At 35.4% G+C, this 27,113-nt stretch overlaps 1 protein-coding gene across 10 annotated transcripts in view; it reads left to right on the forward strand.

Moving 5' to 3' along the window:
• The window catches only part of Rfx3 (regulatory factor X3), a 243,934-nt gene that overhangs the window by 79,024 nt on the left and 137,797 nt on the right, over positions 1-27,113 (forward strand). For 5 of the 10 annotated variants that reach the window (XM_087908013.1, XM_087908015.1, XM_087908012.1 and 2 more), the window contains one exon: positions 8,678-8,736. The exons of 4 other annotated variants lie outside the window; for them this stretch is intronic. Coding sequence is in view for 3 of the 6 variants with exons in the window: in XM_087908012.1 (XP_087764138.1) it covers positions 8,678-8,736 (59 nt within the window). In the remaining 3 variants the exon portion in view is untranslated. Of the gene's footprint in view, positions 1-8,677; positions 8,737-24,485; positions 24,507-27,113 lie in introns of those variants that run through there. One more of the 10 variants, XM_085693755.2, reaches the window with a different exon arrangement.

The raw sequence follows: 27,113 nt of genomic DNA on the forward strand, positions 1-27,113 counted from the left end.
TGTTCATGTGAGGAACATCTAGGTTGCTTCCAGTTTCTGGCTACTATGAACATAATTGAGCAAGTGTCCTTGTAGGAGGGAGTGTTTTTTGGGTATATGCCCAAAACTGGTTGTCTTAGGGTTTCTATTACTGTGAAGAGACACCATGACCATAGCAAGTTGTATAAAGGAAAACATTTAATTGGGGTTGGTTTACAGTTTCAGAGGTTGAGTCCATTATCTTCATGATGGGACATGACAGCATACAAGTAGACATGGTGCTGGAGCAGGAACTGAGAGTTCTACATCTTGATCCACAGGCAGAATAAGCAACTGTGTGTCACACTGGGTGTAGCTTGAGGATAGGAGGCCTTAAAGACAATTCCCACTGTGACATACTTCCTCCAACAAGGCTGTCTACTCCAAAAAACGCCACATAGTCAACAGTGCCACTCCCTATGGGGACCATTTTCTCTCAAATCACCGTAGTAGTATAGCTGGGTTCTCAAAGCAGAATGATGTCCAAATCTCTGAGTAACTGCCCTATTGATTTCCATATTGGTTGTACAAGTTTGTACTCCGACTAGCAATGGAGGAGTGTTTCCCTTGTTCTACATTCTTGCCATCATTAGCTGTAATTTTTGTTGTTGATCTTAACCATTCTGACAGGTATAAAATGGAATTTCAAAGTAGTTTTGATTTGTATTTTCTGATGGCTAAGGGTGTTGAGCATTCCTTTTAGGTGTTTCTCAGCCATTTGAGATTCCTTTTCTTATATACAGGATTGTTTTAGCTGTCCTGGGTTTTTACTTTTTCCATCTGAAGTTGAATATTGTGCCTTCAAGGTCTGTAAAGAATTGTGCTGGAACTTTGATGGGTATTGCTTTGAATATGTAGATTGATTTTTGTAAGATGGTTGTTTTAACTATTTTAATCCTGCAAATCCATGGGCAAGGGAGATCTTTCTATCTTCTGATATTTTCTTCAGTTTCATTTTCAAATCCTTGAAGTTTTTGTCACACAGTTCTTTCACTTGCTTGGTTAGAGTTACTCCCAAGATATTTTATATTGTTTGTGGCTATTGTAAAGGGTGTTGTTTCTCTGATTTCTCTCTTGATCTGTTTGTCATTAGTATATTGGAAGACTACTAATTTTTTAATTTAATTTAATTTAATTTAATTTTTAAATTAATTTTGTTTCCAGCCATGTCACTGAAGGTGTTTATCAGCCATAGGAGTTTCTTGGTAGAATTTTTGATTTGCTTATTATATCATCTGTAAATGACGATACTTTGATTTCTTCCTTTCTAATTTGAATCCTATTGATCTCCTTCAGTTGTCTTATTGCTCTAACTAGAACTTTAAGTACTGCATTGAATAGATATTGGGAAAGTCGACAGCCTTAAGCAAATTAATTCATTCTAGAGAGATGACTTGAGTAGTGCACAGCACTTGCTACTCTTGAACTAGACCTGGTTTGGGTTAGCACATCTACATGGAGGCTAAAAATCTGTAACCTGGCTACAGTGCCCTCCTTTGGTCTCTGTGGGTACTGTATGCACATGGAGAATGGCTGTACATATGGGTAAATCATTCATACACGTAAGAGAATAATAAAAGGATTAGCCCTGAAGTATGAATCATATAATATAAATAAATATATTAAGTGCTTTGAAGCCTCACTGCTTAAAGGAAAACAGTGTTTTCATGAGGGAAGTAGGTCTGGAGAGGATAAAGTTGCTCATTTTACGCACTTCCTTCTAAACAGGTGAAATTGTTTAAACTTGAAGTAGTGAGGGATATGTGTTAATCTCGAAAAGCAGAATGTATGAAGGCCTTGATATACAATAAGCATGGTGTGATATACAAACAGAAGACGGTCATTGTGGATGAACAAAGAAGAATAATCTGAATGAATTTTTTGATTCCTGAAAGTTATTTGTCAATTTCTAAGGACTAGTGTTTGTACTGTCTCTATATACCAAGTGTATGATCTGAGTAATCGTTATAAGAAAATGTATAATGAATGTTAAAGGCACTGTTATTTTCAGTAAGCTTAATATTAAGATGGGCATTTGAGTGGTAAACCCATAGAGGATAGCATCATAATGTTATATGAAAGAGCTTAGCATTGCATTCAAAGCTTCTCCCTTGTTTATTTATGTGATCACTTACAGAAATGCTTATTTAGCCCTTTATTATGTATTAGAAAGTTTAGTCGTCATGGTTATCAAATAAATAGTTAGGAGGCCCCTTCACATGGACATTATCAAATTTCTGCTACCCAAAACATTCTGTGCTGAGTTTCAACTGAAAAAAAAAGACTTTGTTAAACCATGTGCATATATATTTCTATGGGGGTATGTGTACATGATAACTATTGCCTGCAGAGGCTAGAAGAGGATATCGGATACCCTGAAGCTCAAGGTAGATGTGGTTGTAAGCTACCTTATGTGGGTTCTGGAAACTGAAGACAGGTCCTCTACAAGAGTAGCATTTCCTCTTAATTGTTGAGCCATTTCTTCAGCCCTTTAATCTTACTCATGTGGGAGACTAGTGAAATTTCAGACTCTTAGACCTCACCTGGTCTTACTGAATCAAACTCTCCATTAAGAGCACCATGCGGTTAAAATGCATTTTGTAGGTTGAGAAGCAGTATTTTAGAGCAGAAGTGGCTTATGGTTTGGGGTGGGGGAGTTCCACTGATAGCTCATTACTTTAGATAAATGTTTGAAGATTTATTCTTATTAACACGAGTGTCCTGTGTATATATATGTACACCATGTGCATTCCTGGTACCCTTGGAAACCAGAGGGCATTGGATATCCTAGATTTTGATTTAGAGATCATTATAAGCCAGTATGTAGGTTTTGGGAAATCAACCCAGGTCCTCTGTAAAAGCAGAAAGTGCTCCTAACTGCTGAGATATCTTTACAGTCCTCTTTGAAATTGTATTTAAAATTTATTTTGAAGAAAAAAATTGGTTGGGGATGTTGCTCAATGGAAGCATACATCCCTAGCAATTATGAGGCCATGGACTTGATCCCTAGCACCTAAAAATATTTTACTACTTAAAAACAGAAAAAATGCATATCTATTAATGTTGATTATATATAGTAATATATGTGTTTTACACACACACATTGTTTAATGACTTCTTTAGTATGCATGTATTTTTCATCCATGTGTTACCCATCCTCATTTGTTTACAACTTCCTGTGTGACCGCTTTCACAGCAGATACGGACTGTTTGCCCCAGAGACACTTGTGCCCACAAAGCCTAAGGTATTTACTGCTCAGGCCTTTATGGCATTGTTGCGCTGCCCCCTCGGGAGCATAAACAGATTTCGGCGTGCATGATGGAAACTGACTTTACCTTATTAATTATGTGCAGCGTTAAGTCTTGTCGGTGCCTGAACTGCTCTGGGAAGTAGTGATATAACACATTTTTACCTATCAAATGTAATCCAACTTAACTACTTGGAAGACTGGCATATAAAACATTTAAACATTTAAAACAATGAGTCAAAATTTATGATGATATAGGTATGATAATTGAGATCATACTTATGAAATTTGAGAAAATTATGACTATCATAATGAAATAAAAATGAAAATATATACTCATCTTGCTTATTTTTAAAGAAAAAAGTTTATAGACAGGGCCTCATGGTACTTCCTAATCTGGTGGCATCAAATCATGTAGTCAAATAATCTTCCTGTTCCACCCCACTAATTAAGTGGCACTCTAAGTGTCTGTTGCTACATTGAAATAATTTATTATATTTATAAAAGTTGCCCAGTTCTTCTCAGGCTTATTTTTCATTTAATGGTAATTGTCTTTGTGAACTGCAATGGCTTATCAGTTTACTTCCATGTGTACCTAGGAGACTAAACCTAGGCAAAGGCATCTGCCAGCGGTGGAGCTGGAATGAAGACGTAGTACTTCTGATTAAACTGACTATGTTGAACATAAGCAATGGGATGGATTTATAAGCGGTTCATGGTTAAAGGGATGCAATCCCTGCAGCATTCAAGGCTTACATCACATCACTTTTCTTTTATGTGGTTGAAAACATATTGTTTTCTTAATGTTCCTTTGTAAATAAAAATATTAGTCATTTAAAACACTGAATATTTTTCTTATTAAGAAGCTGTGGTGAGCTGGACAGTAGCGGCTCACACCTTTAAACCCAGCATTCATGATTATAATGAAGTAAAAAATTGAAATAATATATACTTATCTTGCTTATTTTTAAAGAATTTTTTTTAAAGTGACAGACAAACTCTGTGAGTTTGATGCCAGCCTGGTCTACAGAACGAGTTCTAGCCAAGGCTGTTCCATGGAGAAGCTTTGTCTCCTCCCCGCCCCCCAAAAATCTAGAAGAGTCTAATTCAGCTAGGTTGGGGACTTTGTGGGTTCTCAGAGTGATTTTATCTCTTCTCTGCATGTGGCTGTGGTTGGAAGCTATCACCTAGACAGGAACTTGTGGCTTTATATACTGCTTCAAGTATATAAAGGGACTCTGAGCTAACACGTGCAGTGAAAGCATCTGGGGATGTCTGGTACCAAGAGTACCGCTTGCCCAATATTTTCTAAATGTTGGCTCACATGAGTACTTTGGAAGTGAATGAAATTTCTGTGAATACAAAATGTGTGTGTGTGTGTGTGTGTGTGTGTGTGTGTGTGTGTGTGTGTGTGTAAAGTATTAGGGGTAGATTGTTTCCTTGGAGAGTACCTATAGAAAAGAATGCCGATCTCTCCTGGTGGGAAATACCTGGGGTCTCACATTCTAGAATCAGCCAGGTATAGTCAAAGAGTGAAGTTCCTAGCAACTCTGGGAATACTTACCAATTGTACCTATTCATACATACTGCAAACACATAATTAGGTTTTTTGGATCTGATACTGTATTTTTAATGTCAGATGTATAATACTTAATTTTCAATTATTCTTCACATTTTTAAGATATTTCAAAAGGTGTTATGGACCCTTAAAAAAGCTATGGTCTCTAGGCCCTTGGCCTTGAGTATGTCTAAGCTTTTGTTTGCATAAGTATATCTAATATCTGTCAGTTGAGAAATCGGTGCTCAGCAAATATGTTTTTATTTGGGATATTATCAATTTTATCAAAATGTTTTTTAAAATATAAAGGTGCATGTCTTTATACAGATTTCTCATTTAAATCTCTCATGATTCCCTGGAAAGAGATGTTTCTATAAATTTTAAATATAAATATAATGACATTTATATTTAACAAGAAAACAAATCGATGCTATAGTTGGCAAGAGAAGAGAATTATGACAAGTTCAAGTGTTCTGAATTGTCTATTTTCATTTGACATGAAGGAAAATAGGAAGGTAGAATTCAGGAAGGAAGGACATGAAGGCAGATCAGTACATAACAGACTACGATGCTATTTTACTTAAGTCCTTATAGGTTATGAAAAGTTCAGTCAGCACTGATGTACCAAAGGTTCTATTGAAGACAGTTTTTTTCATGTTAGAAACTATGTGACCTACAATAATATTTTCATATCATCATGATTATAATACTTGAAGTTTTAAGATTTTTTTGTTTTTTAACATTGGATCTCAACATATAGGAAGGCTAGCCATGGAACCTGAAATGCTCTCGTCTCTGGTTTTAATGTTGGGATAAGGCTTGCAATGCCATGCCCAGCTAACTTTATTCAATTTTTAAAAAACATTTTATATGTATTTAACCCAGATTCAGAATATCCAGCTGGGTACTAGGAGAGAAGAGAACTGTGAATTGAAATGAGGAGGGAGCAGAACAGTTTAAAGCAGTGTAGAGAATAACATTGTTATTCTGTTGCTGGTATTGGAATCCCCTTGCCACAGAAAATTGCAAATTCTCCTAGTTTTGAGGTAGGTTTTTCAAGAGTTGGACAGGATACTGTGTGGAAGACATTTGTAAGAAAAACCTCACATTTATTGGCGGTGGAGGCACACACCTTTAATCCCAGCACTCCGGAGGTAAAGGCAGGCAAGAGCAGGGAGAAAAAGAGAAGAAATGCCTCATGTTTACTCTGGCTTTCTTTTTAACATCATTGTCCTGACTATATGACAAGGACTGAGAATGTTAGCAGAAACTGGTGTCTTCTAGCGGAGACGGCAGTGCTCAGATGTTAGAACTCTGAAGAGGGCTGAGGTCTGGAGCAAAAGTGTGGAAGAAAAGAGCTGCCAAGAACCAAGTTCTGTATTCTCTGTCTAAGTAATGGTCTGCACATGTGCCATTGAGACTGGCGATCTTACCCAAGAATCTGCATGGGCTCTGTGAATGTCTTCATCTGTGTTAACAGTTCCTACTGGGCACCAATTATAACGCTCTAGCCATCTGTTGAAATAAGCAAGACCCCACCTTAGTCTGTTTTTGTTACTATAAGAAAATCCCCATAGCTGAAATTCATAAGGAAGTGAATTTTATTTTCATAAGTTGTGTATTCTGAAAAGTCTTAGATTTAGGCAACATCTGATTCAATTGCCTGGTTAAGTCTATTCTTATCTACAACATGGTGTTTTGAATGCTCCTCTTTCTGGAGGAGAAGGGTTCTGTGTCTCCACATGGCAGAAGATGAAAGGGACCGTCCTCATTTATAGAGCCATTGCAATGCAGTCCATAGTCCAAATCATAAGAGTCCTCATCAGTTGATTGCCTATCTATCCCATCATTCTGTCTTTTACATTTCATCTCTTGAAATTTATAGGCCCATCCATTCAAACCAAAGCAACATCCTGGTGTACAGCTCACGTTCTCTTTACCCTAAGAAAATTTAAACAAATCTCAACAAAATTTGGAAAAGAAATAGGTTTTAACCTGCCAAACTGGAAGAATTTGATGAATACACTGGGCCTTTCTCAAACCCAACCTAGCAACATAAAATCAGTTCTACTTGTTTAACTGATGATTTTACTGGTTGAGACCAAATATTGTCACTCTCTGAAGGAACATAAGTATAGAATCTAGGTTACCTACATTTTATTGTTACGATGCTCAATATATAATTAAAAACATTATTTTAGAGATGTCAAAGGAAAGTGTAGCCTCTGGTAAGAAGAAAAAGTAAATAGAAGTGAACCTTGAGATATCCTAGATGTTGATCTTAGTAGCCAAAAGTTCATGTGCAAACACCCTTGCAAAGACTTAAAAACAAAAACAAGCACACAATAGAGTAATTGGGATATTAATAAACGAAAAGGTAAAAAATCATAGGCATAAAATGAAATAATTAAAATAAGTGAAAATTCTCTAATTGAAATGAACAATAATCAAATGTATTTATTTTAACATCTCCAATAAGATATTAAGGAAAACTAATTTCATACATATCCTTCTGGAAACCTATGGATAAAAGGTTGCAGGAAATGGGCAGTGCCCGATGGAGGGAGCTGAACAGACACATACGAGGTTTTGCAGATGTATAATAACTGAAGTTATAGCAAAAGAGGAGCATGAGGGGAATATAAAATACTAGGGTTGAAAATATACCATTTTAAATAAAAAAATGTCAAACTTAGCAAGCCCCAGTATGAATTGACTATATATAGTGTATCATATTAAACTGCCAAAATTGCTAATAACCGTTACAATGATAATGAAGAAAAAAATTTTGAGACAGGGTCTTACTATATAGCCTTACTTGACCTGGAACTCTTTGTGTAGAGTAGAGTAGCCTCAAACTCATATAAAATACTGGTATTAAAGATACGTGCCACCTTGCCCAGCTTGAAGAAAATAATAAGGAACTCTTAAGTGTTAATACTACCATTCCTGAAGAAGCTACCAACTTTCTCTAATTTACGTATTTAAAAATACTGAGTCATTAAGTCTGCATGCATGTGTTAATTTAAGAATGATATGATATTTCAGATTGTAAGAAGCATGCAGGCCCATTAGATAAACCATACAGAACCATGTAGATATAAAATGGAAAGGTGCTTTGGATCTCATGGCTCTTGACTGTTTGATCTCATCATGTTTTTATTTTGTTTATTTTTGATAGGCAATAGAGTATCATTTTAAAAAGTAGTTTTCTTATGGGAGCATACTACTAATTTATATAACCATATTACGAATTATAATTTATTATTATTATTGAGGCAAGGTCTTTGTGTGTAGCCCAGGCAAATTAAACTTTTTGGTGATTCTCTTGCCTCTTATCACCCAGACGTTGGGATAACAGGCATGGACCACTGTTTGTGACTAAGGCTATTATATAATAAAATAAGCCTTAAAATCTGATCATTGCATGTAAATTTTATGTTAAGTTGATCTTAAAATCTCTTTTATGGTAAAAAGTTCATGGAAATTCAGCCTAACTATAATATGTAAATGTGTGTGTATGTATGTGTATATTTGAAGCTATGCCAGTTATAATGAGAAATGAATTACAGAGATACAAATGCTGCTGCCTTCTGTTTCTACTTTATGAAACCTGAATATAGAATTTCTATCTCAGTTGATAAGACATTCAGTTATGTATTAGAATTTCTGAATTGTTGATGTTTATTACTCTTTCCACTATTTGAAGCAATTGCTGTGCTAAAAATTTTCAGGGATACACCTATGTGTATTAAATTTTTTCTCATTTAAATGATATTTTAAAAAATGAAATTGAAGTGATTTTGCACCTAAAGTTCACCAAAAGACAGCCTCCTGTTTCTTTTTTATTCAGAGATTTTTATCAGAGGAATGTAGACTGGAATCTGCAATGGTTCTCAAAATCCCAAAGTGGTAAGTGAGACCAATTAAGTCTTTTCTTACCAATATTTAGTTGTAATTTTTCTCTATAGTTCTTTACTGAAATATTTAAAATGACAAGCGACATCAATTCCAGTGCTTACACATCTGATAATTTTAGAGCCTGGCTATTAGCAGTTCTGTGTTTGTGTTCCTAATGGTTTTGATTCTTTTAGTACTTGGAGTTACGGTCAACAGTGAAAGGAGTGGGTGGGCAGGAGGCTTTCCTCATGGCACTGTCCACCTGGCCCCATCTTTTTTGAGATAAACAAACCACATCCCAAAGTTGATGTGTTGTTGTAATCGATCTTGTTAGACTGACAATAAAGGTGGCATTTCCTGTTTTTAACCCCACCAATTCAAGAATTAGAATCCACATTTATCTTGTAATCTGTGATCCAAGTGAAATCTTTATAAAATATTAAAATGTTTAAAAGAGTGGGTAAAAATTTGAGGCTAATATAGTTATGAAACAATGACGATAGGACTTATGAAAGTTAAGAATGTGACATTGTAATAAAATAAGAGAACTGGAATAATATATTTTATTTATTTCATTACATTATTGATTTTATTGATATTGACAAAGTCATTGATAGGAATCAAAAACATTTACAAAAAATAAAATATCCAGGGTTATGGATCTAGGTGTCCTGGGTTAGCACACAACACTTCCATACATACCCATATGAACAAACACATGAAAATCAAAGGTGTTATAAAGCTTAAAATCAGTGTTCAAGCTGACACTTTAGGTTTATAGTAAATGTTTCTGTGTGTGAAGTATTTGTTACAAGTATTACAAAATTTTTTATGCTTTCTGATGTACGAGTCTTGCTAAGTAGCCCCTGGTGAATTTCTGGTGATGTTCATATTGATGACCTAAGTTTGCCTTCAAAACTGTTGGTTTTCTTATTTTGTTCTGGGTTTAAGTATTCACCCTCTGTCTTCTTAATAAGCTCTGAGAAGCATCAAATATCTCATTCATATTTAGCCAATGTTACACATTGTTCTGGCCTTCTCTTTCAAGGGCTAAATGCTGTTATTTGGTGTAGTTCAAGGCAAATGTGTACGGCAGCATGCGACCTCTTGTGTTTCTGATCACATGGATTCGCTCTGATAGTTTGTCTCCTTGCCTTCAGGTTCACAGTGGCAAACTTCCTCATATCCTATAAAGGGTTGTGGGGGGAACTTGCAGTTATGAAGCTTGCAGTTACCAAGACCCTCTACTTAGTACTCAAAACAATTTAATACAGTAACCTAGCTTACTTAATATTTTATTTACAAATTCATTTATACTCGTACTGATGAAGCATACTAAATAAATGTGTTCCACATTTATTTTTAATTTTTTAATACGAAATAAAAATGTTCAGGTACTATATTGCTGGCTGCTTATCCATTAAAACCAATTCAGAAACAAACGTTCTGTTTTGTAAGATGTAACATTCAAGCCCATAGGCTGGTTGAATGCAGCACATAGGAAGGAGTAGCTGAAGGCAGCAGGGCAGAGCTAACAGGAACTTCCATATTGCTTGAAGTGCTGAATTGTTAATTTTTTTTCGATCCAAAAATAGCCCATTAAATATGGAATTCTTTATTGACGCATTTTCCTCACTTTGAAAGAAAGTGTAACTCTTTTTGTTTTGACACTGATTTTTTAAATTACTTAAAGAGCTTCCAGTTTTCTGTGATTATATCCTATTTTTACTTAAACTATTCAAACCACGCCTTGACTACAAACTTCAAGTAATTATAAATAAATATGACCTAATAGTCACTGATACTTCTTTAACTCTTAATTTGTAAGCCAAAAGGCACTGTCTCCAGTTCTTAAGATCACTCTAGGAGGTAGGAATTACTAACTTACCACTTGGTAGTTGAGAAAACTCAGGCTGTGATTGTTAAATAGCTTCCTCATCCTTATGGCTACTAGTGATGATAAACCAGTGTATGATTCCAGACAATGGATGGAGAATTCAGCATTCCGGACCTTTTTGCAGATGCTATTGTATATACTGAAGCTGCCCCAGGGCTCCACAGGCTTCTCCAGTTGGCTGGATTTAGAGCAGCAGCTTCAGAAATGCCAGTCTCCCCATCCTATTCCTCATTAACTTTTTACTAAAAATGCTTACTTTCTAAAAATACTTTAGAGCACTCCCAAGAAGAAAACAATCTAGTGAATAATTTTTTTTCTTGTTAATTTGTTAGAAACTTTTGCTTCTTTTACCTTTCTCCTCTTAATTACTGTTTATGGACTTGGAAACAAAAATAGAATCTTGGGGTCATGTTGAGAGCAAATTGTGCAACTCATAACATATCTTGTAACATGATACAGTAGATCTTTCATTGTGGAGGTCCAAATTAATCCGGGTATAAACCATGACTTGGGACCATTGCCTGAAGTACATGTTTAGCCCTGCTCTCCTAGCCTGTGTTTCTCTGAACATAGTCGAGTCTAGTAACACAAGACGAATTTTGACCTTTAGTGGTCCTGCTGTAGTGCAGTTCTGCCCTAATGCTGACTGTGTAAGCCAAGAATATAGAACACCGTGGATTTGATATCATGATGATAGCATTATTTACAGAGCCAAACATTTTGTTAATGTGGGATGTTTGCATATAAAACATTATAGTTTGCCTGTTTAAGTAAAATTTAGTTTTTGTTTCTGAGATAAATTCTCATATAATCCAGGCTGGATTATAAAGTTGAGGATGAGTTTGTACTCCTGGCCGCCCTTCCTTCTCCTCCCAAGTAGGGAGGGACATTACACATGTTCCCATTATTTTGAGCTTTTCCTGGATATTTAATATCTACAGTGTTCAGATTATGACTGGGTTCCTATAGTTAATGTGAAAATTAGTTGTCAGGATATGCCAAAAATGTTTGAAGAATAAAATAAACGGTATAATTAAGCTGCATTAGTGACAGTTTATCTACACGGAACAATTTGGAGGTTCTGTCTTGTTATTACTGCTTATTTATATGGAGTCCTTTTATTTGGCATGGGCAGCAGAGAAAGTGATGAAGAAAAGGGGAGGGAGGACTGTTTATTCTCACAAATAAGAAAACTCTTGTTAAGTGTAACAAAATTTATTATTCCATGCTAATAAATTTTATAGTGAAAGGAAATATGTTTTTCCATAATTAGCTATTCAGTTGTGGTTAGGAAACAGTCTTATAAATCTATATATAAGAAAAATGACCACATGTAATCATGGCATAAACATTATATCTGACATGAGATATTAGATATATAAATTAGATTAATGTTGGTGTGTAACAAGAGAATAGCTGACAATATCTTCAAAATAAATACTACATGTACATCAAAATTTTATAAGGTATTTGTTTCAATGTTGCTTTAAAATCTGTTAGTACTTTTTTATTTATGTTAGGTCAGACATTACTCTCACACAGTAGAAATTTTAAATCCTTTGAAAATATAAATCTAGTGGGTATACCGTCATGGTCTTGACCTCTTTGCTCATATTCTCACTCCTTCCTCTCTTCAACTGGACTCTGGGAGCTCAGCCCAGTGCTCTGCTGTGACTCTCTGCCTCTGTCTCCATCAGTTGACGGATGAAGATTCTATCGTGATATTTATATATTCATCAGTCTGACTACAGGGCAAGACCAATTAGGGCACCCTCTCCTTAACTGTCTTAGCTGGGGTCATCCTTGTGGATTCCTGGAAATTTGTCTTGCCAGGTTTCTTGCTAGTCCCATAATGGATCCCTCAATCAAACTGTCTCATTCCTTGCTCTCATCTCTGCCCTTCTTCCATCTCAACTATCCCATTCCCTCAAGTTCTCCTCCCCCTCCCTTCTCCAGTCTTCTTTTCGTTCTGCCCTCCCTACTCCACCATCCCCATGCTCCCAATTTTGTCAGGTGGATCTCTGTATGTTTTTCTTAGGGTTCACCTTGTTACTTAGCTTCTCTAGAATCATGAACTATAGGTTCAGTATCCTTTGCTTTACAGCTAGTATCCACTTATGAGTGAGTACATACCATGTTCATCTTTTTGGATCTGGATTACTTCACTCATGATGGTCTTTGCAGTTCCATCCATTTGCATGTAAATTTCAAGATGTCATTTTTTTTTTTTTACAGCTGAGTAGCACTCTAATGTGTAAATGTGCCACATTTTCTTTAGCCATTCTTTAGCTGAACTTTCAGAAAGGAAATTTATAGTTTTCTTTGCTTAGTATATAAATGTGTTTCCTTTATCTTTCAGGTTGGAATTGTTTTTTTTTTTTTTAATTGAGCACATTTTTCCATATAGGACATCTAATTTTAATAAAATATGCTTAATTTATAATAGAAGAAATATAAATCTAAACATAATAAAAACATAGAAGCAACTTCAAAATAAGAACATCTAGTGCGTGCTGTGGGGAACCTGTAAATTGCCACACTAGACCGATTATCCTTGCGAGCATTTCATACGGCTTGACAGTAAAAAGTACACCTTGTAAAAGCTGTTACACAAACCATTTCATTTAAAAGGTTTCCTTCTCACACCCTGAAATTACACTTTCTCGCTTCAAGAGAAAATTCAGAATCTGTTCTCTGTTTATTTTGATTGCAATTACTGATGTGTTGATTTTTGCTTCCTGGCGAACTAGAAATTATTCTTTTGGGTTTCTTTATTGCAATAAAAACACAATGTATACTGTAGGCTACATTCAGAAATCATGAACCCAGATAACCAAGTACTAGGATAACAGAACCTAGCAAACAAAAATCTTTAGAGTATATACAATGTATAAGCATTTAGGTAACATTATCATACACATTTGCATAGTTTGCCCTACTTGAGTTTTTGTTAAATGCCCTAAAAAGGTGCTTGATTCATTTATGTAAGAAAGACACTTGGAAACTTCTAGGCGAGCCTCTGATCCTGGGATTCTATTCTCCGTGTGATAGGAGTGTTTCTCTCACTGTGCAATAAGCGCTTGGAGCTCCTGGCAGCATTCCCTGTTCTTTGTGACAGCCTTCTCGCTGTTTCTAAGCTATGCTCTGTTAAAGCTTTTTGTTTTTTTTAAACAAAACAAAACTGGGAACTGAAGTCCTGAGTTTTAATGCCAACTCTAATACTAATCAATGGGACAATTTTGAATATTGGTCTCAGACTCTGAATTGGGAGCCTGAGTACTTCTTAACTTTAAATGTTGCTATCGGTAAAGAGGTCAGTTATCTGATAATTGTTCTCCTGGCCCAAAGAACATTTATTGAGTGAGTCATTTACCAATGAATGTTTCTCCTGAAATAAATTTACTGAAGCGTGAATTCACTCACTATTCATTTTGTTTAATGTACCAACTAGTATTATGCATCAATTTTCCTAATGACAAATTATTAACTTCGTGAAATGTGTTTATATTAAATCTGTTTAAAATTTATCACAAACCATTCTGTATAGAATAGTTGTAAAAGACTGGAATTTTTAGTGGCAAGTATTAAGTTTCAATTTGTTTTTAATGTTTCTTTACATAACCATTTCACCTCAGATATTTTATAATAGAATTATTTATCAGTTCTACTCAGCTATATACTGAATTTATCAAGTGTATTTGATAACTGAATGTAGTAATTTTAATGCTTTTTAGTCTCTTAAAACAGAAGTTATGACCAACTGAACTAAGTAAGAAAGGAATGAATTGAGGGTCATAAAGAATTAACTTGAAAAAAAAGATGTTTTTAAAGAAAAAAGGCACTTATACTGTCAGTTATAAACTCATAAGTATTCAAGAAGTTTTTTTATAATTTGATCTAAAATAAGCATCCTCATTTCCAGAAATTACTATACCAAGGAATAACATATTTCTCAGCTACAGTCTGGATAGACATAGAGCAAGATTGCAGTGCATTAATGATAAACCTTGGACTTATTAATTTAAAACACCAAATAACTATTCCAAAGATCACTAAAGCTGGCAATTTAGTACAGATAACTGACAGTATTACACATGACTTAAAGAAATATTTTTAAAGTTTTGAGTTAACTGGTAAATTTGTCATTTAACAAAGTGAGTTGACGTTTGGCATTGTAAACCTAGCCTTCTCGTTTCTCATTATCATCTCTGCCTGACATGGGAGCAGGCTGGATGCGTGGCATAGAACCAGGCTGTAATAGGAGACCCTTCCTGTCTTTGGAATGAAAGAGTTTTTTGTCTGTTTGGGTTTTTTGTTTTGTTTTGTTTGGTTTGGTTTGGTTTTCATCTCAGTCACATCCTGTAACTAGAATTTAAACCATATTTAAGTTCTGTGTCTGTGTCTCTGTATTTGTGTGTTGACAGATGTATGTATGAGACCTAATAACTACCATGGACTTTTTGCTAAACCAAAGAAGTTAAAAAGACCTAGATGAGAACCTAAAATTCCTTTTTACACTTCCCATGTCTTACCACTACTCTAATATGTTCTATTTGAGCATTTGGACAGCCGAATCAATATAGCAAGTTGTGCAAGGAGTTCTTGGTGTATGACAAGAAAAGATGGGCTTTTCTCAACAGGAGCAAGACAGACTTGGATTAGAGTACCTCATTGTGGCATTGCAGTGCTGCTAGATATTCTAAAGGCTATTTTATTCATTTTTTGTTTTTATCTATTTATTATCGATCTATATCCTACGGTTTCTCAATCATTACCTTTAATTGCAATGCAGTTAGATTGTAGACATAAATATATTTCTCTGGCACTTGCTGGCAAGCAGTTTGTCACTGAAGAAAAGAGGAGCTACAGACTTTGGTGCCTATGCTGAAGACCACTAACTGAGGCTCTTCTTTCCTTTGGCACTAAAGAAACTGCAAGTCACTCTTCTTCTTTAGAAGAATTGAAGTGGGCAGTTGAGAGCTCGATGCTGAGATTTCAGAAAAAAAATGTCCCCAAGCCCTGATTCAAATTCCAATGGTACTGCCCCAGCAGAGGATTATAGTAGCCACACAATTAAAGCCTATGTGTGCACCTCTCTCTCTCCCCCCCGCCCCCGGTCTCTCTCTCTCTGTGTGTGTGTGTGTGTGTGTGTGTGTGTGTGTGTGTGTGTGTGTGTGTGTGTGTTGGGTGTGTGTGTGGGGTAATGCTGGAGCTCAAAACTACGGCCTTGTCCTACTAGACAGGTGCCTTACTACCAAACTCCTTTCTCCAGCCCCAGATTTAGTCATTTTTTTAATTAGTTTTAATTGAGACATAGAGAAAAGAATAGACAACCACCTTCCACCTTGTTAGGTTCTGTGAGCTGCTGAACTAGGAAGGAAGACTGTTGAAGAGGGTGATCTATCGTGGAAGATTATTAACTGGGTTAAAATCTCACAGCATGTGCAGTTACAATAATGCAGGAACAGAACTGTTCATCTGTCGAACATTTATGGTGTCATATGTTGAACCTAGTTCGACATACGGATGGATAATTAAAAGGGACGCAAGATAACTTGTCTTTCGAACCATAGGAAATCCTATATTGCATTATCTTCTCATTCTTTTCTTTCCTAGTTACACAACCTTGGTACTGGTAGGATTATTTAAATACTATGTACTTCTTTTCATCCATAGAAAAAGTGGAATAATAATTGTATATTCCTCACAGGATTTCCAGAAAGATGAAAATAATATACTTTAATTCTTTTTCTATCTGTCATTTATTTATTTTAAGATTCTTTGTACTTAAATTCTGTAGGCAAATTGTTAACTGATTAGTACTTAGAATCTTCCTGGAATACCTTTTCCTGTAAAAAGTTTCAGTACTTACCTAGAAAACTTAGGATAATATCAGCTAAGTATTACTAAGCTCACGTAAATTTCAAATGATTAACTACTGATGAAGTCAGACAATTACTATTAGGCTAACTACTTAATCTTCGCATTTCCTCTGTGAAAATTTAAGTTCTGTAAGTGACGGGCCAGCAGTTCTGCTATGATATGGGTAGAGCCCTGGGTCTGAAACTGCAGTTCAGCGAATCTTTTGTGCTTTCTAAAGCCAGAAATGGTGTGCTAGAAGGTTCAGAGTGTAGCAAAAGATTTGATTTGCTCATTAACATTGAGTTAATTCTTGTTTATTTATTTTAAAAATTAGATCGAAAATCTTTTGAAACTTAAAAGGCAGTTATAATGATTTATACAATTGAATAATAATTTAACAATTGAAATTAAATTCATATTAGAAATAAAAGTAAATTCTTTTTATTGATTTTATTGTGCTTTACATTTTTCTCTGCTCCCTTCCCTCCCTCTCCCCTCCCCTCAATCCTCTCCCATGGTCACTGTGCACCCAATTTACTCAGGAGATCTTGTCTTTTTCTACTTCTCATGTAGATTAGGTTCATGTATGTCTCTCTTAGGGTCCTCTTTGTTGTCTAGATTCTCTGGGATTGTGATTTGTAGGCTGGTTGTCTTTGCTTTATGTCTAAAAACCACTTATGAGTGAGTACATATGATATTTGTCTTTTTGGGTCTGGGTTACCTCACTCAATATGATGTTTTCTACATCAACCCATTTGTCTGCAAATTTCAAGATGTCATTATTTTTTTCTGTTGTGTAGTACTCCACTATGTAAATATACCACATTTTCCTTATCCATTCTTTGCTCGAGGGGCATTTAGGTTGTTTCCAGGTTTTGGCTATGACAGACAATGCTGCTATGAACATAAAAATAAATTCTTAATGAATGCCATTATTGCAGGTGGCTCTTGCAGACAGTTAGACTTTTACAGAATTTTAAGTATTAGATATTTCTGAGAAAGTGTAGAAGTGTTTCAATAGGGTCTTAAAATCACAATCTTTGGAGATTTATATTTGTATTCAACATATTGAACATCCTGTGTGTATTAGACATTTTGGCATGTTTGTAGATGACGAGGTAATAATGCTCCATGTGCTTATACCCTTTATTCTGTCCATGCCAAGATGAATAATGTCCACAATATGATGACTGTTCCATGTGGAATAATGACACATTTCTACATGAACTCTAGGAAGACCACAGGCCCAGACTTGTTCAAAGGAAGGGAGAAGTGATAGTTGTTTCGGAGCATTATGGAAGTAGAATTTATTCTAGCCCTAAAAGTTGAAGATAAGAGAAATGAGGAGGAAAACAATATTTGAAGCAGAGTAAACTGTTGTAGCACTGAGGGAACCCCATCTGCTTAGATGGTATAAACTTGGTAAACGTAAACTGGAGCTACATTCTAAAGAGCCTCTGAAGTCCTGATAGGAAGCTTGCAGTTTATCCTGAGAGTAGAACTCCAGTCACCTGTGTGGTAGGAGCGATTGAAGGGCATATTAGAGCTAAATCATTGGAGTGGGTAATTGATTAAACTTGGGGTATATGAGAAAAGAAGTCTGTCTCTTATTTATAATGCTCTTTGAGAAATAGAGATACCAAAGTTACTAAATATCAAGGTAGTTACTCTTGTCTGAAGGGAATCAATTGATCTTGAACTCACTGAGAACAGACTAAGTTCCACATCTTGTAAGAACAGTTATTAGCAGAAATTTAATTAGCATGATAAAAATTTAAACTTCGCTTTGATGATTAAATTTTAAAATTTAGACTTGTAATGATGATATGCTGTTAAAAATAATTCAACAGGTAGTTGAAAATTCAGAACAACAACTCAGTAGAATTATTGACTATGCTGAATTATAAGGAAGTTAATTGCTTACAGTTGCTATAAATAGCTGAACCCTTTAAAACTGAGTGTTGGAAATGTAGAACATATATCCTCCCCCCCCCCGTGTGTGTGTGTGTGTGTGTGTTAAAAGGGGAAGAAACTAAACCTTTGAGGGAGGTAAGACTGGGCAGGCATATTGGGATAAAAGCAGAAATACAGAATGTCATGAAAGAACTTTTTGAGAGATAAGAGGTTGTTATTAATCAGATTGAAAGTAAGAAAAGCTATATAATTTGTAGAATAAGATGTTTCTTTTAACATCTTTGGAAGTAAGAGTTCTCTGAGAATAAATAAAAACCAAATACTCAAGTATCCAGTAGAATCTACATAAATGTACATAATGACTTTAGGATACTCTTGTGAACAAATTTGGTTAGGAAAAGAATTACTGGATTAAGAATATTTAACCATTAATGTATTTATCAAGGATGAAGAATTCTATCCCATTAACTGCACTCCCCACAAAAGACTAGCAAAGTTTAGTGAGAGGAAGAGGGAGAGAGATGAAACTCATTTGTGTGGATTTTTATGCTTAAAATGTTGTCTAACATCAACTTCTGTCAACCATAAAGAATTGAATTGATCTTAAACATCCACTTATTTCTGTTATAGGTATTAAATGTTTATAAAATGACATAAGAAATCACTTCTAATTGTAGTACTATTTAAAAGGGAGTTTTAAAAGAAATTATTGTTTTGAAGTCAAGAAAATGCTTTAGACCAAGGTCATTTTTGTAAGGTCAGCCATATAGAGAGTGTATTGCCAATCCTCAAAATGTTAACTTCATGAGGACAGGATAATTGCAATTATTATAAATTTTAGTCATTAATATAGACATCATGTCTATCTATATTTAAATATCTATTTTGATGTTAAATATCTAAATGATATTTTGAAGTTGGCTAAACACTTAATTGTATTCCAAGTGCATTTTTATAATGAAAGATGGTGTAAATGTTTTGTTTGATTACTAGCATTATGTTTTGCAGCAAATGTTTTAGTGTGTGTGTGTGTGTGTGTGTGTGTGTGTGTGTGTGTGGAAAAGGGAGAGTTTTTGGGGGGTATCCACCCACTCCACCCACTCATATTCACTTTTTTGCCAAAAATGTCAGTGATGAGAATTCAGTTCTTTAAGATATTGTACACTTAAAATGGGATATATTGTTCCCATTATTAGCAGTGTTATTATACAGTATTCTTTTCCTTTTTTAGATGGTGTTGATTTCTTTGAGCCTGTCATTAGAATAGTTAGAAACTGCAAAAGAGTCTATTCTCTTTATAACAGGAAAAAAAGATGGGGAAAATTCTTGTGTGGGCAAGAACATTTAAGAGAAAAATTGTCACTGGGGTGTGAAGAAAAGTAAGAATTCCTGTTCTTGTTTTATAGTCGCTATAAAAGGCAGCCAGAGTCTTCCTGTTTGGATACAGTATTGTAGGCATAATTCTCCAGTGGTTCTTTTAGTCTCTGTGTCTTTTAAGACACTGTTTGCTTTTCCTTTGTTGCCATCCTAACATAGAGAAGCCCTACATGGCAAGCATATTCTTGGTCATCTACCCAAAACATCAGATAGGATGGATCCTTATTGTGTGTGGAGTTTGTAGGAAGAATGCACATGTGACACCAATGCCAGTTTTGAAATGAGATTGTTGAGGGCTGGAGATGTTTGCCTTGCATACATGAAGTCCTGGGTGTAATTGATCCCCAGAACTACAAAAAAAACTCAGAAACCACTTTCTTGGTGGAACTAAGTACTTCGTTGTGTAGCTTCCAGTATTACAATCCAAACCTTTGTTAGAGGTATCTTTGCTCTTATCAGTTATTATTAATGGGATCAGAAATTAATTTCATGCTTTAATTCTTGATTGAACATTAGGTTTGGACAGTATCATAAAAGGGGTTATTTTATATTTGAAAGCATATATTAATATAGATTTCCTTCCTTCAGCACAAAATTGACAATGACTATGCAGCTACCAAAAGTGACTCTAGAGACTCTCTTCAGATATGTTTTCAGATGTAGTTTCAGACTGCTGTATAATATAGTATGTAGTCCAAACTGGCCTGAATTTGAGATTATCCTGCCTTGGACAGGTCCTTAGATTACAGGCAAGCACTGCTATTCCTGGCATCTGGCAATATTTTTAAAACATAGCCGATTCTATTAAGACCATGTAAAGTATTCTTAAGAAGTGTTTGAGAGATTTGAATTCCTTAGCAGTAAAAAGACAGAGACAGAACTCTTTTTTTTTAAATATTTATTTATTTATTATGTATACAATATTCTTGTCTGTGTGTCTGCCTGCAGGCCAGAAGAGGGCATCAGATCTCATTTCAGATGGTTGTGAGCCACCATGTGGTTGCTGGGAATTGAACTCAGGACCTTTGGAAGAGCAGGCAATGCTCTTAACGGCTAAGCCTTCTCTCCAGCCCCCAGAGGCAGAACTCTTGACCAGAAACTGAACATATGAACATATCAGAATCACTAAATTAGTAGGTATTTTTCTGATATGAAAAGCTATGTTGGGTTACAGAAGTTATGAAAGACTAATTTGTATTGTTCCATTGTTGAGTTGGGTTCACTGTTTATTCTGAGGCGAGTTCATTGTTCCCTACTGGGGAGGTTCATTGGTCCCTGCTGAGGTAGGTTTCTAGGATCTATCTTCCTTTTTGTTTGGATACATGTGTCTCCTATAGACTAGGTGACCTAGAACTCATTTTGTAGCCTTGAACACCTGATTTTCTTGCCTCAATCTCTCAAACTTTGGGTTTAGATATGTGCTACCATCCTTTGCTCAACCCATGGTGATTTTGACCAGCAATTCTTGGTTTAGCTTGAGACTACTCCAAGTTTATATTTGTTGGTCTCTTGGATGTTACAATGATAACGTTGTCCCCGCCTATATCATGTATAATATATATGGCAAGAACGTTTCCTTAAGTAAGTGATTATGTATCTGAAAAATTTGCATAATAATTGCCTACTAATTGAGAAACTGATTTTTAGGCCTATGGTAGTATATCTGTGTTGTCTCATATACCTTTGTCATAATCTATTACTGGGATACTAGAGGATTTTTTTTTTTGATAGTTGAGCTTCTGAGTTTATTTCCTTTCACTGATTAATACAAGTGTGAGAGATCAGCAGTTATGCAGTATAGTACCCAAGATGCTTCCAAAACATGCAGATGAATATTTTTTAAACAAAATTTTAAAGGTTTTATATATTTTTAAAAATCTGTTTAGTTTTTGAGAATTTCATGCGTCCATAGTATATTTGGATCGTATTTGCTATCTTCCAAACTAAATTTTCTAAGACCTGCTGCCTACCCCTCCTAACTTCATGTCCTTTTATTTTTTCTTTCTTTTTAAAAATTAACCACTCAGTGTATTTGTTCAGCCCATATACTGGAACATTGTCCACCTACTGGGAATCACACATGCACATAAAGCTGATGTTCCTTCCCTCAGCAGCCTTCAGCTCTCAGTAGCTCCTTAGCTGCATGGAAGGAAATATAGATGCTACCCCCATGTTGGAATGTTGACTGGGTTGATCTTATACAGGTCCTTTGCATACAGTCATGAGTAAACGAGCACAACCTTTCTGTCATGTCGAGAGGACACTGTTTCTCCTGGTTATCTCCCTTCTACCCTGCATCCTTTGGAGAAGTAGTGTGATAGTCACAGTTACAGCTGAGTATTCCAAAGACACTGTTTGCACCCTGACTAGTTGTGAGCTTTTGGATTGACTGTTATCACTGCACAAAGAAGCATGTATGGTGAGCTCTGTGAGCTGCATTAATCTAAAGATATAGAGATAGAAATTTAAATGGCAGATTGATACTGTGTTCATTAACAGAATTTTAGCAGATAACCCTCTCAGGCCACAAACATGTGGGCCAGATTTACAGTACCAGGCATGTATTGTGTTTTTTCTCTGTAGAGTGGGCCTTACATTCAATCAGAAAACGTTCAACTCCACAACATTCCTGCCACTTTTGCCCCCTTGGGAATATCTTTCTACACTGTTCATTGTTGTGACTCATGGAGTTTACAACTAGGTAGAGTGCTAATGATTTTTCTCTTAGAATAGCCAGCGTAGTACCTTCCAGGACTATGAAATCTGGCCAACAGGGTGAACTTTCTGTTTACTAACTCCTTGGTCTTGCCAAATCCTGTGACCAAAATGTATAGTATCTTCAGCAATAGAGTTATATTTTCAAGTTCTGGGTGGACAGCTTAGAGCAATGACAACAGCCTATATAGGATCTTCGAGACAGCTATAATACGCTTTCCTAAATAAAATATTATAACTATAAAACATTGAATTGACTGATTCCATGAAGCATGATACATATTCAATTATTTTGATACTTTTATGTGCTCAAAACTATAATTCTTTCTTTTAGTGCCCAAATTTTGACTGGTCATTATTATCAAATTGAGGCAGCCTTGGACTTGAAATCTTTTTATTAATAGTTCTTTGCTATTAATTGTTAAATAATTAAGCTTATTTAATCTCTTTAGACTTAATTTCCATGTACTATAACGAAAAATATGTAGTTCATGGGCAAAATTAGAATTAAATATATACAAATCACCTATGCCATAAATGACAATCATAGTAACTTATCCTAGTGTCTGCATGAATAGTGATAATAAGTTTATGATAAAATAATCAGTGTTCATTTTTTTGATTTCTAAGAGGAATTATTAATTTGATAGATTCAGGTTATTCTTAAGATTGGGTTTATCAGTAGGGAAATGCATTACTCTAGCTCATAAATTTTTGTAGGAATCTTTGTATATTATGCAGTTCTGTTTCCAGGGACAAGAATAGAGTTGGCATCCTTAGGGAGTTGGTTTGCTTTCTGGCTTGCCTCCCTTCTCTGCTCCCTACTGTTAGCTGGACACTGTTTTTGTGGTTGTTATTTGGCCTCTGTCATCTATACAAGACTGAACTGACTATTAATTCATGAACACAAGTGAGAGAAAAAGCTGCAAAGCCACCTCTGCCTGATGATGGCTTCTCTTGATAACCAGGAGCTAAACAAATGGCAAAACAGTTTTCACGTCATTTCATCACTTTGGTTTCAGTGTTCATGGGTGGTTTTATTTTAATTCTTAAGTAATTAGTTCTTTAAGATAAAAACTGTTAACAGGTTTTTTTTGTATTTTAGTTTTGAAGAAACCATGTTTTGAAATCTATTCTGAGTCATAGGAAGAATTAGATAAATGAAAGCCTTTGTTGAAAAGTGATAAAAGTTACCCAGGCAACCTGTGTATGCTACAAGTGTGCTGATTAATCATCTCCAGCATTAATCACTGTCATTGATTATCACAGAAAGATGACTACAGGACAGTCTACATCCACTCCTGTCATTCCTCACCTTTTCTAAGGATGAATTTAGCATAAAATATTCACTATACCCACGCCTAAGAATTAACACCTTCAAATCTAAAGGAGGACTCTCATCATAGAGAAAGTCATGAATTTTTTTCTTACATCTCTCCATCACATTATCTGTTAATGTGATAAGGTTGCATTTTGCAGTGTATAAACTTTCCTTAGAAATACTTTCTTTTTGCTTTGTGTTTTTGTTTTTGTTTTTTTTAAAGAGAGAAAATATGGGCTATGGCTGCTGTAAATAGTTCCTCCATTTGCTTTCTTCTTGCATAGAAAAGTGAAAAATCAAGTCTTCTGTTTTGTCTGTGCTTGTAAAATAATCATCTAAATATGTTTTGTTAAGGTTTTAAAAATTATGTGATTATTTAATGCATTATTTTGTATTATGCCTTTTTGAAAATTAATAGCCATATTTGTTTTGAAATAATCTTTTAATAATCAACTTCAGAGTTTTCTGTTCAGGAATGTAAATGTTAACAATATTTTTCTCTAAAAATAATGCTCACTTTCTCTAAATTTATGTTTTTAAAATTTTAATTTTTATTCAAGTCATTCTCTCTCTGTCTCTCTCTGTGTGTCTCTGTCTCTGTCTCTGTCTCTCTCTCTCTCTCTCTCTGTGTAGGCCAAAAAAGGTATTGCCGTATCCCTTGGAGCTGGAGTTAAAGGGAGTTGTGAACTGACCAATGTGAGTGCTGGGAGCCAGCCCTCTAATCGAGTAATAAATATGCTTTACCACTGAGCAATCTTTCTAGCCCCATTATACCCATAATTTTAGTTAATGGAGGTTTAACTGAATTTGAGTATTAGTAATAAAGAGTTTTATGTTTCATAATCTTTTGAATGATTTTGGTTCTTCTTGTAAAAATATACTACTGTCAAACTACTTGTTCTCTAGTTTAAAAATAGTAATTTAAAATTATCAAATAGTATTCTTATGATCTTATGTTGAATTAGGCTTCTAAAGTTCTTATAATTTGTGTTGAGTATAGCTGTATTTAGATATAACTTATTTTTCCATAAAGTAACTATTATAATAATTTTGGTTAAGTTGGCTTAAGCCAAAAGTGGAATTAGCTTCTTGGTCTTCCTATGGTAAGGTAAAAGAAAAAGCAATTTGAAAACTGTAGATCTTTATCACAGTCTTCATATAGAAAACTAACAGTCAGTTTAGTGGAATGAGACATCAGGCTTTGCTTTATGGAAGAGAAAGCATTTCAGAATGGAAGATCCCAGTAAGCATCAGGTGAATCCAGCTTGGTATAAGCTTGTAAAGTTCTGCTTGAGGAGTGATTGAGGAGGTCAGATTATTAAACTGATTAATTTGGCATATACATTGTATGTGCTAAAAAGAATCCAACTGTGAATTTGAGTGCATTAAATAATTTTCAGGAAGTTCCCCAAAGGACATTTGAATGCTTTGAAACTTGCAATAAGGCATGTTTGTTCCAAACACACTTGATTTGCCTAGGTTTGCCCATCAGCTTGAAAAAATGCTAATTTGTTGCATTCAGCAGCTGGGTTTTGCAATATTCTTCTCCTCCTCCTAGGGGCTAATTAACCTTCTTTCAAAATGTGGCCTATTTAGCCTTAGATTCTCATGACTCATCCAGAGCTGGCTGTACAAAGCAGAACCCTTTAGCAGGTGGGTGTGTCCAACTGCTTAATTAGCCAGAATAAAAAGGCCCTTTGTCAAACAAGCATCTGTTGCTCACGACACACCTGACAGTCACATTAGCCAAGGATGACTAGACGGAAATTGTGCATGTCTCTCCTGTAAGAATATACAAGTCATTTACATGTGGGCTGCATCAGAGGCAAACTGCAGGGGGCTGTTTAGCTTATCAAAATAGACTAATGTGACTGCACTTGTGATTGATAAACAAATATCACTTAACAGGCACCAAAGGGACAAAACTAACCAAATTACCCCCAGACATAAACAAAGTCTCAGAAACTTCTCCTGGCGAATGAGAGTGCTGTATAAGCACCGAACTGTTGTTCAGCTCCCTACGGTAGCAGGTTCTGGGCACTGCCCTCCGGGGATAAACTTCACTTTGCACAAATGTTGGGGATTCCCCAGAATATTTTTAGTATGTCAGTATGTCTTACAAACTTTGTGCAGATGATTATACTCTTTCAATATGCTTTACATTGTCACTGTTTTGCATTAAGATTAGATCTTCAGAATCAGTGACTGTAAAGTGGCTCTGGACAAACATTTATTAGCTGGGAATTAGTATCACACAGAACTAGAGTGAATTCAGATTCTTCCTCTTTCTGGCTGCATGCTTTTAGCAATTTTTAAAATCCATCCAGGTCTATTTCCACACTTGTTTGATAAGGGTAACATCCGCATCGTGGTCTTCCTTTGAAAATTAAACTGCCAGTTGTATTTAACGCAGTTTAAGTAGACTGGCTTTTAGCATAAGGAAAAGACATAGTAAATGATAGACCAAATTGCCATTCAAGGCAGTTTATGGAAGTCAGGAGGCTGCTAGACAGTCCCTTCTTCAGGGCTGATGGAGGGAGTGGGATTATGGAGGAGTGAAAGTGTCTGTCAGATGGTCTTGACTGATGCTCAAGGTTTAAGAACACTGGCTGTTCTTACAGAGGATGTTCCCAGCCTCCACATGGTGGCCCACTGCCATCCATAAATCCAGTCCCAGTGGATACAAAACCCTCTTTGGACCTCCTTGAGAACCAGACATATATTTGACATCAGATAGACATACATGCAAAACACTCATACACACAAATCTAATATTTCTTTAAAAGACTAGTCAAATGAACAGAAATTAGAATTAGCAGAAAGTATTCTGGGTTTGATCAATACTTGGGCACACTAGATTGGGCTCTTTGTGCCAGTTTTGATTTTGAATAGACAGCTGGAGCCCGAATAGAACGTTCTCTCCTGGTCTTCAGCTTTGAATTAAAAGCAGTCATTTCCCAGTACTTATTTAGTTTACTGTTGTTGAATAGTTGACATATTTTTGCTTCCTTTATTGTTTCTTCATTCTAGAATGTTACCACTCTGTTAGTCTCATTATATTTACCTGTATACTACGTATTATTAAACTCACCGCCCAATGTATCCTGCGAAGTTAAGAGCATGAACTTTATTCTGACATCACATCCTTCTTTTCTATGTATGTGTAAGTGATGAGTGATTTGACATCCCAAGCCACAAACTACTCTCCTATAAAATAAGAACATCATAGTTTTAATCATTAGCGCAGAATACTGGCACATAAGCTGGTCCTGGCAAAGCTTCCCGCTAGCTCTGTGGTAAACA

The sequence above is a fragment of the Myodes glareolus genome, chromosome 7 (assembly GCF_982192425.1).
Source record: "Myodes glareolus chromosome 7, mMyoGla1.1, whole genome shotgun sequence".
In the NCBI taxonomy this organism is placed as follows: Eukaryota; Metazoa; Chordata; class Mammalia; order Rodentia; family Cricetidae; genus Myodes; species Myodes glareolus.